Source organism: Protomyctophum bolini (genome assembly GCF_963924005.1).
Source record: "Protomyctophum bolini genome assembly, chromosome: 14".
In the NCBI taxonomy this organism is placed as follows: domain Eukaryota; kingdom Metazoa; phylum Chordata; class Actinopteri; order Myctophiformes; family Myctophidae; genus Protomyctophum; species Protomyctophum bolini.
The window spans coordinates 6,009,258-6,024,894 of NC_137875.1; the positions used below are offsets into that span (position 1 = coordinate 6,009,258).

Below are 15,637 nucleotides of genomic sequence, written 5' to 3' on the forward strand. Positions count from 1 at the left end.
ACAAACTACACACTACAGAAGATTAATCTATTAATCTTTATATATATTCTTTCAGAGCGAACTTTTTTAACTCAAATCTTTGGTTCTGGGGGCGTTCCTGGAACAACATATTTTCAGATGAGGGTCGGCGGCCAATTACATATATTTCTGGGGGTCCTTGACATGAAAATGTTTGAGAACGACTGACATAGAAACATGAGGTTTTTCACAAAACTGTCAGGATTTAGAAGACATTTGTAGAATCGTCCTCAGGTCTAAATGGGTTAATACAACTCTCTCTCTCTCTCTCTCTCTCTCTCTCTCTCTCTCTCTCTCAGCTGCTGGACGCCTACTTCAGCAGAGCCTTCAAGGAGCAGAAGGAGAAGTTCCTGAAGAACCATGGCTTCTCCCTGCTGGCCAACCAGCTGTACCTCCACCAGGGCAGCCAGGGGCTGCTGGAGTGCTTTCTGGAGATGCTGTTTGGACGGCCGGTGGGCCTCGAGGATGAGTGAGTCATGGGGGGGGGGGGTCTGCTGTATGACATCGATGGAGGGGGAGGGGGGGTGTCTAAGAAGGCACTGTGTCACGGACACATTTTGTACGGGTCCATTTATTTTTTTGTTTCCTAATTTGTTTTACTGCCGAAGCCGCAATATCTCAGCTTTTTAAGCTTTATATCAATATGAAACGGCTAGGCTGAAAACCAACCTTTTGTCCTGTCCCGGTTGCTAGACAACGCTTTTGTCACCCCCCCAAAAAAACTAAAAAACAACTCAAAGCAATCCCAAAAAAGCTACATTTTCATGAATTGAAAACAAATTAAATTATCTTTTTCAGTAAATTATTGAACGAATAAAAGAAATTCCATCAATTGAAACGATAAAATTTAAGAAGTAGTGAAAATAGCCAACAAATGTTGTGAGCTTGTAGATCTGCTATTCTTCCAGATATTTCTGAACATTTTTGAAAACGCAAAACTCACAAACTTTTTGGATGGGGGTCGTTGCCCTCGACGGTTTGAGAACCAGGAACAACTACAGAACTACATTTTGGCCAATGATGAATAATGAATTCCTTCATTTGAGTTGTGATTAATAACTTCCTCTCCTTCACCCACCCAGTCTGGACCTGGAGGACATGGAGAACATCTCTCCCTTCAGGAAGCGCTGCATCATCCCGGTGCTGGGGCTGATCGAGAACTCCCTGTACGACAACGCTCTGGTGCACAACATCCTGTGCATGCTGCTGCAGCTCATCAACGCCTGCCCCAAGCTGGCCGACATCCTCCTGGACCACGGCCTGCTCTACGTCCTCTTCAACACGCTCTCCACCCTCAACGGCATGGAGAATGGGTGAGTCATTGTACTATGTTCTCCTCTCCACCCTCAACGGCATGGAGAATGGGTGAGTCATTGTACTATGTTCTCTACAACACGCTCTCCACCCTCAACGGCATGGAGAATGGGTGAGTCATTGTACTATGTTCTCCTCTCCACCCTCAACGGCATGGAGAACGGGTGAGTCATGTATACACACAAATCTGTCATAAATAAATACTGAAACCAGATATAATCATTAAGGAAAGTTTATGCATGCACTGTGTGTACTATGTAAACTCTAAATTTCCATTTTCCAGCCATTCAGTTACAAAAAACTAAACAGGAATTTAGATTTGTTTTTTTAAGTACCAGTAAAATAACTAATATATGTTTTTTGTGATCATTAGAATGTCTAGAACATGTTTTATTTATTAATGTGAAATTGTGAAATAATCGGCCTCAGTTCGAACCGTTGAGCCGTGAATTAAATTGTGCATCACATTAATTTGTCTAACTTCATTGATGTGTGGAATAGAAGTGTCTGACAGACTCAGTCCCTGGGCTTAATGTTCCCCTCCTGTCTCTCCCCGTGCAGAATCCCCCTGAACGACTACAAGCTGCTGGTGTGTGACATCCAGCAGCTGCTGGTGGCGGTGACCATCCACTCCTGCAGCTCCTCGGGGTCCCAATACTTCCGCATCATCGAGGACCTCATCACTCTCCTGGGCTACATGCAGAGCAGCAAGATGCGCCGAACACGAGGTGAGGAGGCAGGGGGGCTGGAAATGTATTAAAAAAAACCATGATTGATGTGGCCTTACTGTACTCTTGGCAGCTATACAGTGGTGAGCAGTTGAGACTGGCAGTGATGCCACTTGAGTACCTCTGCGGTGCCTCTGTGGCACCACACCCCCTTTAGTGGTACCACGATTCACACTTCATTTAAAGGTGTCAATGGGTGTAGAGTGTGGTTCTCAAATGGGGGTACGCAGAGGAAGTAAAATGTGCTCATGTCACTCTAAATGTCAAGTCTTTCACTCCCTTTCTCATTTGCAATGTTGTGTTCTTTTCGTTCAAGTTTTATTTATTCTCGAAATTACACTTGAGTAACTCAAACTCATTTTCAGTGTCATTGAGTAATACAATCACATAGAAAAAACATCACAATACATCAGGAAAAGAAAAACAAAGTGTTTAACAAAGTGTACTGAATGAAATGTCTGTATAAGTTGCATTACAATCCCCTGATTGGTTCTCCAGAGATGGCCGTGGCGCTGCAGTTCCGTGTCCTCCAGTCAGCAATAGAGTTCATTAAGACCACAGCCAATCAGGACCCCCAGAAGCTGAGCAGCTCCGTCAACGTGCCCAGCTCTCCACATCACGCCATCTACCAGAAACGCAAGAGCATCGCAGGTATGGCGGGCCAATCAAAACGCCTCGGGGGAGTCGCTGTCTCCCATTTTATTATGCTTAATTTACAAAGTGCCAAGTAGTTTTATTTTATTTATTTATACGTTTATTTAACAGGGACAATACAAAAAACAATATATCAAGTTGTAAAAACATGAAACCGTTGCATTGTACATAGGGTTTGTAGCCAAGGCAAATTTGTCCCTGGTTAGGCCTTTCTATACAGCTAAACAATCTTTTACAACTACCTACATCTACCTAAAAACAAACTTTTACATACAAATATAAATACATCTAATCTAAGTACAAGCAATAACGGTTTTAAAATGTGCCTTAACGTATTAGTGTTCGCACCTCTGGCCTGATTTCAACCAGAGTTTAACTTTTTTATGTTTCGTCCAAATGTTGATTGTTTTGTAGACCCAGTACATGTTCTACGTTATTGTTTCTGAACTACATTCTTATGTAATGAGGAAATAAACCATTCATTCATTCAACATTTCATTTGATGTTTGTCCTGTGAAGTTTGTCCTTGTCTCACCGCTGTGTCTTCATCCCATTCCCTCCCCTCCCCTCCCACGGCTCAAAAGGTTCCATCGCCATGAAAGACTCCATTATCCCCCGCCCCCCCAGACAGCACTACTGCTCCTATGGGCAGATCCCCCTGTCCCCTCCCTTCAGCTTCCTCTCCTCCCAGGACTCCCCCCTTTCCTCCTCCCCCTCTGGATCTCCGTCCTACATGTCAGGTAGCCGGTGGACACCCCTCTCCTCTCCTCTCCTCTCCGCTCCGCGGAGGAGGAGGGAAAACATCTTCCGTTCCACGGGACATGTTATTCCCTTTTTGTTGCAGTGAAACTCACCCTTTGCCCCGGTCCTCAAACTGGGGGTTAATCTGCCCAGTACAGTACCCTCTGTGCATTACTGGTGCCTGTGTGTGTGTGTGTGTGTGTGTGTGTGTGTGTGTGTGTGTGTGCACGCATGCGTGTGTGTGTGTGTGTGCGCGTGCGTTCATCTGCTAATTAACTGTTGAGAGATTTCAGCACAGATGTTGTTTTGATTAGTGAATCTTTCTAATCATCCAAGCCAGACGATAATGATTCATAACCATAAGGTCGTTGCATGACTGCCTTGCCCTCCCTGAACTTTTGAAATGTCGCCCTCCTCTCGACTCTAATGCACTTCTTCTTGGTCATTCTTTCCCCCCACCCCAGGCCGACGGCGGTTCTCGCTGGCCCAGTCCGACTCCCTCCTCACCCGCATGCGCTCGGTGGCGAGCGACGAGCTGAACCAGATGATGCAGAGGAGGATGAGCCAGGAGAACCCCATCCGAGCCAGCGAGACAGAGTTTGTGCAACGCCTGCAGAGGCTGGTGGTGCTGGCCGTCAACAGGCTCATCTACCATGGTACAGTACACAGCATTGACAGTGTCTTATTCTCATCTACCATGGTACAGTACACAGCACTGACAGTGTCTTATACCAGGCTCATCTACCATGGTACAGTACACAGCACTGACAGTGTCTTATTCTCATCTACCATGGTACAGTACACAGCACTGACAGTGTCTTATTCTCATCTACCATGGTACAGTACACAGCACTGACAGTGTCTTATTCTCATCTACCATGGTACAGTACACAGCACTGACAGTGTCTTATTCTCATCTACCATGGTACAGTACACAGCACTGACAGTGTCTTATTCTCATCTACCATGGTACAGTACACAGCACTGACAGTGTCTAACGCCGGGGCTCCACCGGGCATCTCCGTCGTGTGCGTCAAAAAACGAACCGGGGCAATTTTAATGCAGTCACGCAACGCAATGCAACGCGGGCAGTGGAGCCACCCTTCATTGATTAAAAAGGGAACATTCCCTGACGGTGACGGAGACGCGACGCTGACGCTGACGCGCCCGGTGGAGCCCCGGTGTTATTCTTGGGTATACAGTAGTAGTGTTGTCTACAATGTACTCTGCAATGTTGGCGCCTAGGTGGCCTAGAGCAGTCGTTACCAAACACTGGGTTTCGGGACCCATTTGTGGGTCGCAGACACATTTTTATTTGACCCTTAATATTTTGTTTTTTATTATTATAATAATTTCCAAAAAAATCAAAAAACTGTCCCAAAAAAAGCTAATGTTTTCATGAACTAATACCACATTAAATGATTTTTCAAAGTAATTTCTTGAATAAATAAAAGAATAATCCATACATTTGAAAACAAAACACTTTTTTCTCCCTTTTTTGAGATTATGATGACCTCTGTGTCAGGTTCAACCCCTCCAACGGTATTGGGGAGTCGGGTGTCTTTTGAGTGGGTGCATTTTGGGCAAAGAGGCCCAGACCAAGAGCATGCTTAGACTGGAGAAGAGCGTCTCCTCTGACCCCTTCCATGTTTTAAATGATGAATATCAACTGTTGCTCCATGAGGCGGTTTAGAGTCCCTACATTTAAGAAAAACAGACTAAAGAACTCGTTTGTACACCAGTCTGTCTTGCTTCTAAACCAAAATCGCTAAACCAGTGGATATGTTCTCGTTCCTGATTGTTTTCTGTGATTGTTTTGTCCTGTAATGTCTACCATTTTGTAATTTGTAATTTGTAATTTTCTTGAACGCTGACGTCATGGACACAAAACTAATTTCAGTGCAAGCTGACAATAAAGTTGTATCGTATCGTAAGACACAGCGCCAGTGCCTCCTATAGGACGGTTGATACGAGTGTCGGCAGAACAAGTACCTGAAATAAATTCTGCTTCCCGTCTTTCGTTTTGTTGCTCAGCATTTCTTTGTGTTGTCCTCCCCCCCCCTTTGTCTGGTTGTGTAGAGGTGAGCGAGGACTTCTACGACCTCCTGAACATCCCCGACTCCCCGGACCAGCCTTCGGGCTACCTGCTGACCCCTGACCCCGGCGACCAGGCCCAGGACGAGGGCAGCAGTGGCTCCACGCCCGCCGGCTCGGCCCACTCGCCCATCCCCTTCCCCCTCCCCCCCGCCAGCAAGAAGAGCTTCCAGAAGGACATCCTCAAACTCATGATGGAGGGAATCAAGATCAGCCTGGTAGGATTGAGTTTTTTGTCTTTTTTTGTTGTTGTTGTGGCTTTTGCCTTTATTTTATATTTTTAAGTGGTGCAACCACTTCCTTAAGTGACTGTGTGTCTCTGGGTGGGTGGCTGGGTGCGTCTGAGCACGAAAACAACATGGTTGTTTTTCACCACCTGTGCGCAACCTAACACACACATGTTAATATATATATATTACATACATATATATATATTAACATGCATATATTAACTCAAATATTTGCTTATGGAGCAAAAATAATTTCAGATGGGGGTCGGCGGCCAAATTCACATCATTTTTGGGGGTGCTTGACATGGAAAACCTTGAGAACCACTGATTATAGAAACATAGATTTTTCTGAAAACTATCAGGATTTAGAAGACATTCTCTAAAGTAAAATCTTTCCTACCCCTGTCCGTCTTTAGGGCAGCACGGGGCGCGGTGGAGCCCCTCACCAGCAGTGGCGGAGGATCCTGTGGTCGTGTCGGGACACGTTCCGCGTGCAGATCGGACGCCTGCTGGTCCACACGCTGAGCCCTGCACTGCTGCTGTCCGACAGGAAGGAGGCGCTGGAGTTCGTGTTCGACGCCAAGCACTCGGAGATCCTCAGGGAGAGCCTCAGCCCGGGGTTAGAGGTGAGAGAACGAAGCTCCAATTGTCTCTTTAATTGCTCTAATTATTATTAATAATAATAATAACTTGAATTTTATCTAGCGCTTTTCAAAAACAAACAAACAATGAATTGCCAGTGTCTCTTCAGCGCAGACTAATAATGGAATAATTAAATGTCCAAACATTGGGTCGTGACCGCATTTTGGGTCATCACGGACCCATTTTAGGCATTGTTGTGAGTAAATATTAATCTTTCCTACTTAATTTGTTTAATAAAAAATTTGAAAAAAATTCAAACATTTCACAAAATGTAAAAATGTCAGAATAATATGTATTTTTTTTAGTATTTCAGAAATGTAATTTTTCTGTATAAACTAATTTATTTACAATAGTGAAAATACCAGATCTATAAGCTGCTACTGTATGTGCACACGTTGTGAGCTTGTTTATACCGGCTATTTTCTCTATTTTTGAAAGGGGGCTGAATTGGTTACGTTTGGGTCCGGCCGTCCAGGCCTGGGGAGACACTGCGTTAACCCATTAAGTCCTAAAAATAGGTCTATGAGGTATAAACGTAATCAGTCTGGGCACAATCGTGACCAGTATTGTAGATTGGAGAGTCAAAAGCTTTATTCTTTCGACCAAATTCTGAAAGCAATAGTTTTGATTCAAACATACTTGGGTAGTACTGACTGAGTGAGTAAAGCGGGTTGAATAGTACAGTACAGTACAGTACAGTACAGTGGCCTCGGCTCTGACATAATCCAGACTGATATATGATGATTTTGGGTATGCCAGTACAGTACAGTACAGTACAGTAGAGGGTACAGTAGATGGACCCCCCCACGTGGTAACTGTAATTTCTCAACCGTTTCGGACGCGGGGCGGCTCACCGGAATCGGGCCCGCACCCTGGGTGAGTTCCTGTGGGTCTGGAACCCCCCCCCCCCCCCGGGACCCCCAGGAACCCCCACACGGAGTTGCACCACTCACTTCACACTGGTGTGATCTTTTTGGCTCTTTCAGCACGGCCCTAAGCTGGCTCTCTACCTCCACGAGATGCTGCACGACCACAAGGACAGCCTCTCCAAGGAGGAGCAGAGCGCCGTGGGCATCTTCATGACCTCGCTGAAGCTGTGCGGCCATCGATGCATACCGCCCAACGCGCCGCACAAACCGGAGATGCTCAAGGCTATCAAAGAGGTAAATTAATGCACACAAAATAAAGGTCTTCTCTTTCGAATGGGCAGCGATTAAAGATGAACGGAAGGCAGTCCGCACACTGACCTAGAGCCAGTCAGGTAATACCTGACGAAGACCCACACGGGTAACAGTGTTAGACACCTTTTGGCAATGTGCCCTTTTGGAAAAAAAACAAACAAATGCGTTTGTTTTTTGTACAGTGTACACTGTACAGTATGCTGACATTGATCAATTCTTGATAAAAAGCATCTAATATATTATTTAGGCCCCACAATCTATAAATCTCACACTATTAAGGCAACCGGCCGGTTCCACGCGCTGCTCAAATGTCTGTGCACGCCACTGCGGGTAGCAACATATTTTCTTCTAAAGTGCCTGGGATCTAGATCTGTGTTTTCACTGTACTGTAAATATTATCTTTTGTTCAGCACCTGTAGAATGTGTTGAGATGTGCGTGCTTCCCTTTGGACTCTATTCCTAAAGATAGATGAACATTCCTCATTAGACGAGCCTCTCTAAGCGTTCTGTTTAACAGTACCGTGTGCTCCAACTGCTCTCCCCTCTAAATACCAACAGCCCAAAGCCATGGCGGTTTTATCTAACTAGGCCAGGGAAACAATATTCCACCTCATGCATTTCAGGACCAACTTGTCCTCGAGAAACGACTTGTGATTTCATCTCATCTTAGGAAAAGATCAAGTACGAGGGAGAGGAGAAGACCAGCAAGGCGGCGTGGGAAAAGAAAATGTCCAACACGCAGAGAGGGTGAGTCACGTTGTATTCCTGACCTGCTGCGTTTGGTTTTCCTCACAGCGCAGATACCGGCAAAGTATCGGTTCTTATCTGCTTTTTTTGTTTTTCTCGATGCAACTTGTTCCATCCATTTCTTTCTGGGCAGAGGTGGCTCGGGGGTAGAGTGCCTGGATGGTATGGTAACCGTAAAGGTTGCCAGTTCGAACCCGGGCTCCCCCAGAGTTGGTGTCGAAGTGTCCTTGAGCAAGAGACACTGAACCCCTAATTGCTCCCGATGTGCAGGTTGGTGCCTTGCATGGTTTCCGCTGCCATCGGTGTGTGAATGGGTGAATGTAATGCACAATCTATGTAAAGCGCCTTGGATAAAGGCGCTATAGAGCGCCGCAGTCCCTCCCCCTTTCAGAAAAACGAGTGGCCCAGGAAATGAAAACCCAATGCATTCTCCCATCGGCACTTCTTATTTAATTTATTTAAAGACGGTTACGCCGCGGACAAAGCCAACTCGGATCGTGACAAATCATGACAATGAACACAATGTTTTGGGCCGATCAAATCATTTATAAGACGAAAAACAAAACAAATAGTGTTGTCTCCTGACTTTCTTTTCTTCTTTCTAATGATTTCATCGGCCCAAAACATTGTGTTCATTGTCATGATTTGTCACGATCCGAGTTGGCTTTGTCCGCGGCGTAACCGTCTTTAAATAAATTAAATAAGAAGTGCCGATGGGAGAATGCATTGGGGTTTCATTTCCTGGGCCACTCGTTTTTCTGAAAGGGGGAGGGACTGCGGCACTCTACTGTATATGAATGCACCGTTTACCATTTACCATTTCTGTCCTCTCTCTGCTGACCGCAGTCTCATGCAGCGGCTGGACGGGAAGTCAAAGGACATTTCCAAGATCGCCGCCGACATAACCCAGAACGTGTCTCTGCGTCAAGGCATGGAGCGGAAGAAGGTCATCCAGCACATCAGAGGTCTCTACAAGGTGGACCTGAGCGCCAGCCGCCACTGGCAGGAGCTGGTGCAGCAGCTCACACATGACCGGTGAGCGGAGCGCCACAGGGCTGTGTGATGAGTGGGCGTGTAACGATGTATCGTATGTCGCTATATCTCGATATTATATCCCGACGATATGTATCGATTTATTAAAAATCATATTCACATGCTTTTGGAGAGAAATGAGACAGACTCCATGCGGTCACTTTCAGTAGTAGAGGCCTGCAGAGGGGAGCTGTGTGTGTCTGTGACTGTGCCCAGGGGTGATGGTCGTTAATTTATGCTCATTAATACATCAAGGAAGGCAATTATGTTTGCAATGTAGTTAAATAAAATTTGTGAAAAAAGCTTGGGGGGGGGGGAGATGAATCATAAAAAAAATAAAGTTTTTGGTCATTTGCCTGGAAAATTATTCGTATCGTGAACCTCATATCGTGATATGAACCTCATATCGCGAGTTGAGTGTATCGTTACATGCTTAGTAATGAGCCAACAATACGTTTTAACAGCGGGGTATACAGACAGGCTGGGTGTATCTGTTTACCCGGAAGTGCGTTATTATAGTCTACGTCTAACGGGACCTGGCAACGAACTACTAGCGATAGCGGGCGAAAGTCCGAAAAGTGTGGCGGAGAAACGTCGTTCAAAAACATGAACATATTTTAACTTTTGGACGACGTCATCGTCTGGCAATAGCCAATCAAATCCATGTGTTGCTTTGTTTGCCCTCCGTGCGGAGCGGTGATACGTTTTAATGACAGCAGCAACTACTACCACTAGGAGATCTTTATCGCCCAGAGTCGCTGCTGTTCGCCCGCTGTTAGAATGTCTACATGTCGTCCTTTTGGGCAAGACACTGAACCCTACATTGCCTCCAATGAGTTGGTCGATGTGAGCTCGCCACCATTGGTGTCATGTGTGAATGTGGGAAGTGAGGACGCTAAGCTCTATATGAGAGCTACTGTATAATGGAGCGTTATGTTGAACTGTGTGTGTTTTTTTTAGGGCCGTTTGGTACGACCACACCTCCTACCCGACGTCCTGGCAGCTGGACCCCACGGAAGGACCCAACCGGGAACGGCGGCGGCTTCAGCGCTGCTACCTCACCATCCCCAACAAATACCTCCTCAAAGACAGACGCAAGGCCGAGGGTAAATACATACAAATACCTCCTCAAAGACAGGGTAAATACATACAAATACCTCCTCAAAGACAGACGCAAGGCCGAGGGTAAATACATAACAAATACCTCCTCAAAGACAGACGCAAGGCCGAGGGTAAATACATACAAATACCTCCTCAAAGACAGACGCAAGGCCGAGGGTAAATACATACAAATACCTCCTCAAAGACAGGGTAAATACATACAAATACCTCCTCAAAGACAGGGTAAATACATACAAATACCTCCTCAAAGACAGGGTAAATACATACAAATACCTCCTCAAAGACAGGGTAAATACATACAAATACCTCCTCAAAGACAGACGCAAGGCCGAGGGTAAATACATACAAATACCTCCTCAAAGACAGACGCAAGGCCGAGGGTAAATACATACAAATACCTCCTCAAAGACAGACGCAAGGCCGAGGGTAAATACATACAAATACCTCCTCAAAGACAGACGCAAGGCCGAGGGTAAATACATACAAATACCTCCTCAAAGACAGACGCAAGGCCGAGGGTAAATACATACAAATACCTCCTCAAAGACAGACGCAAGGCCGAGGGTAAATACATACAAATACCTCCTCAAAGACAGACGCAAGGCCGAGGGTAAATACAAACAAATACCTCCTCAAAGACAGGGTAAATACATACAAATACCTCCTCAAAGACAGGGTAAATACATACAAATACCTCCTCAAAGACAGACGCAAGGCCGAGGGTAAATACATACAAATACCTCCTCAAAGACAGACGCAAGGCCGAGGGTAAATACATACAAATACCTCCTCAAAGACAGACGCAAGGCCGAGGGTAAATACATACAAATACCTCCTCAAAGACAGACGCAAGGCCGAGGGTAAATACACACAAATACCTCCTCAAAGACAGACGCAAGGCCGAGGGTAAATACATACAAATACCTCCTCAAAGACAGACGCAAGGCCGAGGGTAAATACAAACAAATACCTCCTCAAAGACAGGGTAAATACATACAAATACCTCCTCAAAGACAGGGTAAATACATACAAATACCTCCTCAAAGACAGACGCAAGGCCGAGGGTAAATACATACAAATACCTCCTCAAAGACAGACGCAAGGCCGAGGGTAAATACATACAAATACCTCCTCAAAGACAGACGCAAGGCCGAGGGTAAATACATACAAATACCTCCTCAAAGACAGACGCAAGGCCGAGGGTAAATACACACAAATACCTCCTCAAAGACAGACGCAAGGCCGAGGGTAAATACATACAAATACCTTCTCAAAGACAGACGCAAGGCCGAGGGTAAATACATACAAATACCTCCTCAAAGACAGACGCAAGGCCGAGGGTAAATACATACAAATACCTTCTCAAAGACAGACGCAAGGCCGAGGGTAAATACAAACAAATACCTCCTCAAAGACAGACGCAAGGCAGAGGGTAAATACATACAAATACCTCCTCAAAGACAGACGCAAGGCCGAGGGTAAATACATACAAATACCTTCTCAAAGACAGACGCAAGGCCGAGGGTAAATACATACAAATACCTCCTCAAAGACAGACGCAAGGCAGAGGGTAAATACATACAAATACCTTCTCAAAGACAGACGCAAGGCAGAGGGTAAATACATACAAATACCTCCTCAAAGACAGACGCAAGGCAGAGGGTAAATACATACAAATACCTCCTCAAAGACAGGGTAAATACATACAAATACCTCCTCAAAGACAGACGCAAGGCTGAGGGTAAATACATACAAATACCTTCTCAAAGACAGACGCAAGGCCGAGGGTAAATACATACAAATACCTTCTCAAAGACAGACGCAAGGCAGAGGGTAAATACATACAAATACCTTCTCAAAGACAGACGCAAGGCCGAGGGTAAATACATACAAATACCTTCTCAAAGACAGACGCAAGGCCGAGGGTGAATACAATCCTTGTTTTCACTGACTAAACTAAATGGAAACTAAGCTATGATGACTAAAACTAAGACTAAATATATTGTCGTTCAACCAATAAAAACTAGACTAAAATGTTAGGAAGGGACTAGTGGACAAGAGATCCAGTATAAGTCATTTTACACTTGGTTGGCATGCTGAAAATAGCGTCGCAGCGTGTAAAATCAGCCATTGCGACGGCATCAAGGCCCGCCAAAATACATTTTAGTCGACTAAATCAACTGTAGATTCAGTCGACTAAAATCGTATGATATCTAGTCGATTAAAACATTCCAGGTGACTAAAATGTGACTAAGTAAATTAAATTTCATTCCAAAGACTTGGTGACTAAGTCATAGTAGTGAAAATAGAAATTCCTGGCACAAATAACACTGATACAAATACTGGGCTTCCGGCGAGTCTGGCTGCGTGTCATCGTTACCGTTGGGTCTGATGCCTGTTATTGTGTCAGTCTGGTAGCGTCTCCTTCATTGTCCTGTACTGTACACTCACTGTGCCTCCTCTGTGGCGGTCTAGACTTCATTGTACTGTACTTTATACTGTGCCTCCTCCTCTGTGGCGGTCTAGACGTTCATTGTACTGTACTTTATACTGTGTCTCCTCCTCTGTGGCCGTCTAGACGTTCATTTTACTGTACTTTATACTGTGCCTCCTCCTCTGTGGCGGTCTAGACGTTCATTGTACTGTACTTTATACTGTGTCCTCTGTGGCGGTCTAGACGCTGCCAAGCCTCCGCTGTCCTTCCTCTTTGAAGATAAAACCCACTCGTCCTTCTCGTCCACGGTGAAGGACAAGGCCACCAGCGAGCCCATCAGGTACCATTAAATGGGTTACAAATTCCTGGGATAAATACATTTATAAATGAAAAAACAAACAACTAAAACGTCTCGGCTCGGTTTAATGTATTTCCTTGCATGGCTTCAATGTGTTTTTGTAATCCTTAGGTTCACCCGGCGATGCGTTAGTGTCGCCCCCTCCAGAGAGACAGCAGGGGAGCTCCTTCTGGGTAAGACCTGGCAACCCAACCCTCACAGTCTGCTGTACACAGAGGGCTCTGTTTTCCTCCCATGCCCCTTATCCCTAAAATACTTTGCCCTTTTTTTTTTTTTACGGGCGGCGGTGGCTCAGGGGTAGAGTGCCTGGATGGGAACCGCAAGGTTGCCAGTTCGAACCCGGGCTCCCCCAGAGTTACTGTCAAAGTGTCCTTGAGCAAGACACTGAACCCCTAATTGCTCCCGATGTGCTGGTTGGTGCCTTGCATGGTTTCCTCTGCCATCGGTGTGTGAATGTGTGTGTGAATGGGTGAATGTGATGCACAATCTATGTAAAGCGCCTTGGATAAAGGCGCTATATAAATGCACCATTTACCATTTACCATTTACTATTTTGAAAAACATTTTTTAATAGTTCATCTAGCCGATCTACATCGACATGTTGTAGGCTATTTTAACTATTGAAAAATGTTTTTCAAAATAGGTTATATAAAAAAGGTTAGGGATAAGGGATACATTTTTAACCCATTTAGACCTAAGTTCGGTTCTACAAAATGTCTTAAATCTTTTCTGAAAAACCTATGTTTCTATGTCAGTCGTTCTCAAACATTTTCATGTCAAGGACGCCCAGACGAAAACAACAGTGGTTATAGTGCAGAAAATATCAAATGTAACAATATACAGTATTAATCATACCCTCTACTGTGTTACAGGGAAGTCTGGGATGTACTTTGTGGAAGACAACGCAGCTGATGCTCAGGACAGCCAGGTAAAGTCACACAGGACTGTGTCAAATAATGATCATCACCATCACCTTTATGTATACTCTGGAGTACAAATGAGGGCAAGCCCTCATTTTCACTGTAGCCGAGGTTACAATACAACACAATACAAATCAAAGTACATCCAGTACACCTTAAGCTACATTATAAAATCAGGGTAAATTACAAAGGAACTTCAAGCAGAACATGCTTAAAGTTGTTTATACGTATATAAAGTTATATGTCTCGGATGGTGTTGTTGATACTGCATTATGAGAGCTTGTACATCAGCTAGGGCGCGACTGTGGCTCAGGAGGTAGAGCAGGTCGTCCAATGATCCGTGGCAGGTCGGCGGTTCGAATCCCGGCTCCTCCTGTCTACAAGTCGAAGTGTCCTTGGGCAAGACACTGAACCCCAAATTGCTCCCGGTGTGCTGGTTGGTGCCTTGCATGGCTTCCGCCGCAATTGGTGTGTGAATGTGTGTGTGAATGGGTGAATGTAATGCACTATGTAAAGCGCCTTGGATAAAGGCGCTATATAAATTGACCATTTAGCTATTTTTTGGAGAACCACTGTTCTAAACCACTATTTCAAAAATGTCTGCTCCAATCTAAAATGACACGGACGCATGCTTTGCTTCCCCTGGTTTTTAACGTGGGTTTTTAACGTCTTTGGAACAGAGCGTTCACGGCGAGACGGAGGCGGCCTCGTTCTCCTGGACGTACGAGGAGATCAAAGAGGTCCATAAGCGCTGGTGGCAGCTCCGAGACAACGCTGTGGAGATCTTCCTGACCAACGGCAGGACCCTGCTGCTGGCCTTCGACACCACCAAGGTACACAATAACACAATAACACAGGCAGGACCCTGCTGCTGGCCTAGACACCACCAAGGTACACAATAACACAGGCAGGACCCTGCTGCTGGCCTAACCACCACCAAGGTACACAATAACACAGGCAGGACCCTGCTGCTGGCCTTCGACACCACCAAGGTATACGGCAAAATAAGCAATATTGGAAAGTAACTAGCACTTAAGTACAATTTTGAAGTATTTGTACTTTACTTTTCAAGTACTTTATTTGCAAGCATTTGTTTTTGCACGAAAAATAACGGCTAAAAACGACCATACCCGTCATCACAAATGTGACGAAGTCATCACATTTGGGCAAGTGGCACTGTGGGGTAGACTCCTGCCCTATGGGCCACATGACACGCACGCACACACAGACACGCACACACATGCACGCACGCACGCACAGACACGCGCACACACACACACACACACACACAAAACAGCAGGTGTCTGCAGTGAAAGAGTCTACATGTACTGAAAAATGGTAAACGCATTGTTTAAAACTCAAATCTCATCACCCTTCTCTATGTTTCTGGGGACATCTTTACGTGCTGCACACACAGTTCAA

The 15,637-nt window shown here is 45.3% G+C and overlaps 1 protein-coding gene across 1 annotated transcript in view; it reads left to right on the forward strand.

Annotated features, from left to right (window-relative positions):
- lyst (lysosomal trafficking regulator) overlaps positions 1-15,637 on the forward strand; it is a 122,351-nt gene that overhangs the window by 86,081 nt on the left and 20,633 nt on the right. The window contains exons 28-43 of the mRNA XM_080782618.1: positions 318-487; positions 1,101-1,331; positions 1,894-2,060; positions 2,559-2,711; positions 3,299-3,454; positions 3,920-4,111; positions 5,535-5,767; positions 6,196-6,405; positions 7,408-7,584; positions 8,273-8,349; positions 9,196-9,384; positions 10,342-10,487; positions 13,181-13,277; positions 13,407-13,468; positions 14,168-14,223; positions 14,896-15,048. Coding sequence (XP_080638744.1) covers positions 318-487; positions 1,101-1,331; positions 1,894-2,060; positions 2,559-2,711; positions 3,299-3,454; positions 3,920-4,111; positions 5,535-5,767; positions 6,196-6,405; positions 7,408-7,584; positions 8,273-8,349; positions 9,196-9,384; positions 10,342-10,487; positions 13,181-13,277; positions 13,407-13,468; positions 14,168-14,223; positions 14,896-15,048 — 2,469 coding nt within the window. The remainder of the gene's footprint in view (positions 1-317; positions 488-1,100; positions 1,332-1,893; positions 2,061-2,558; positions 2,712-3,298; positions 3,455-3,919; positions 4,112-5,534; positions 5,768-6,195; positions 6,406-7,407; positions 7,585-8,272; positions 8,350-9,195; positions 9,385-10,341; positions 10,488-13,180; positions 13,278-13,406; positions 13,469-14,167; positions 14,224-14,895; positions 15,049-15,637) is intronic.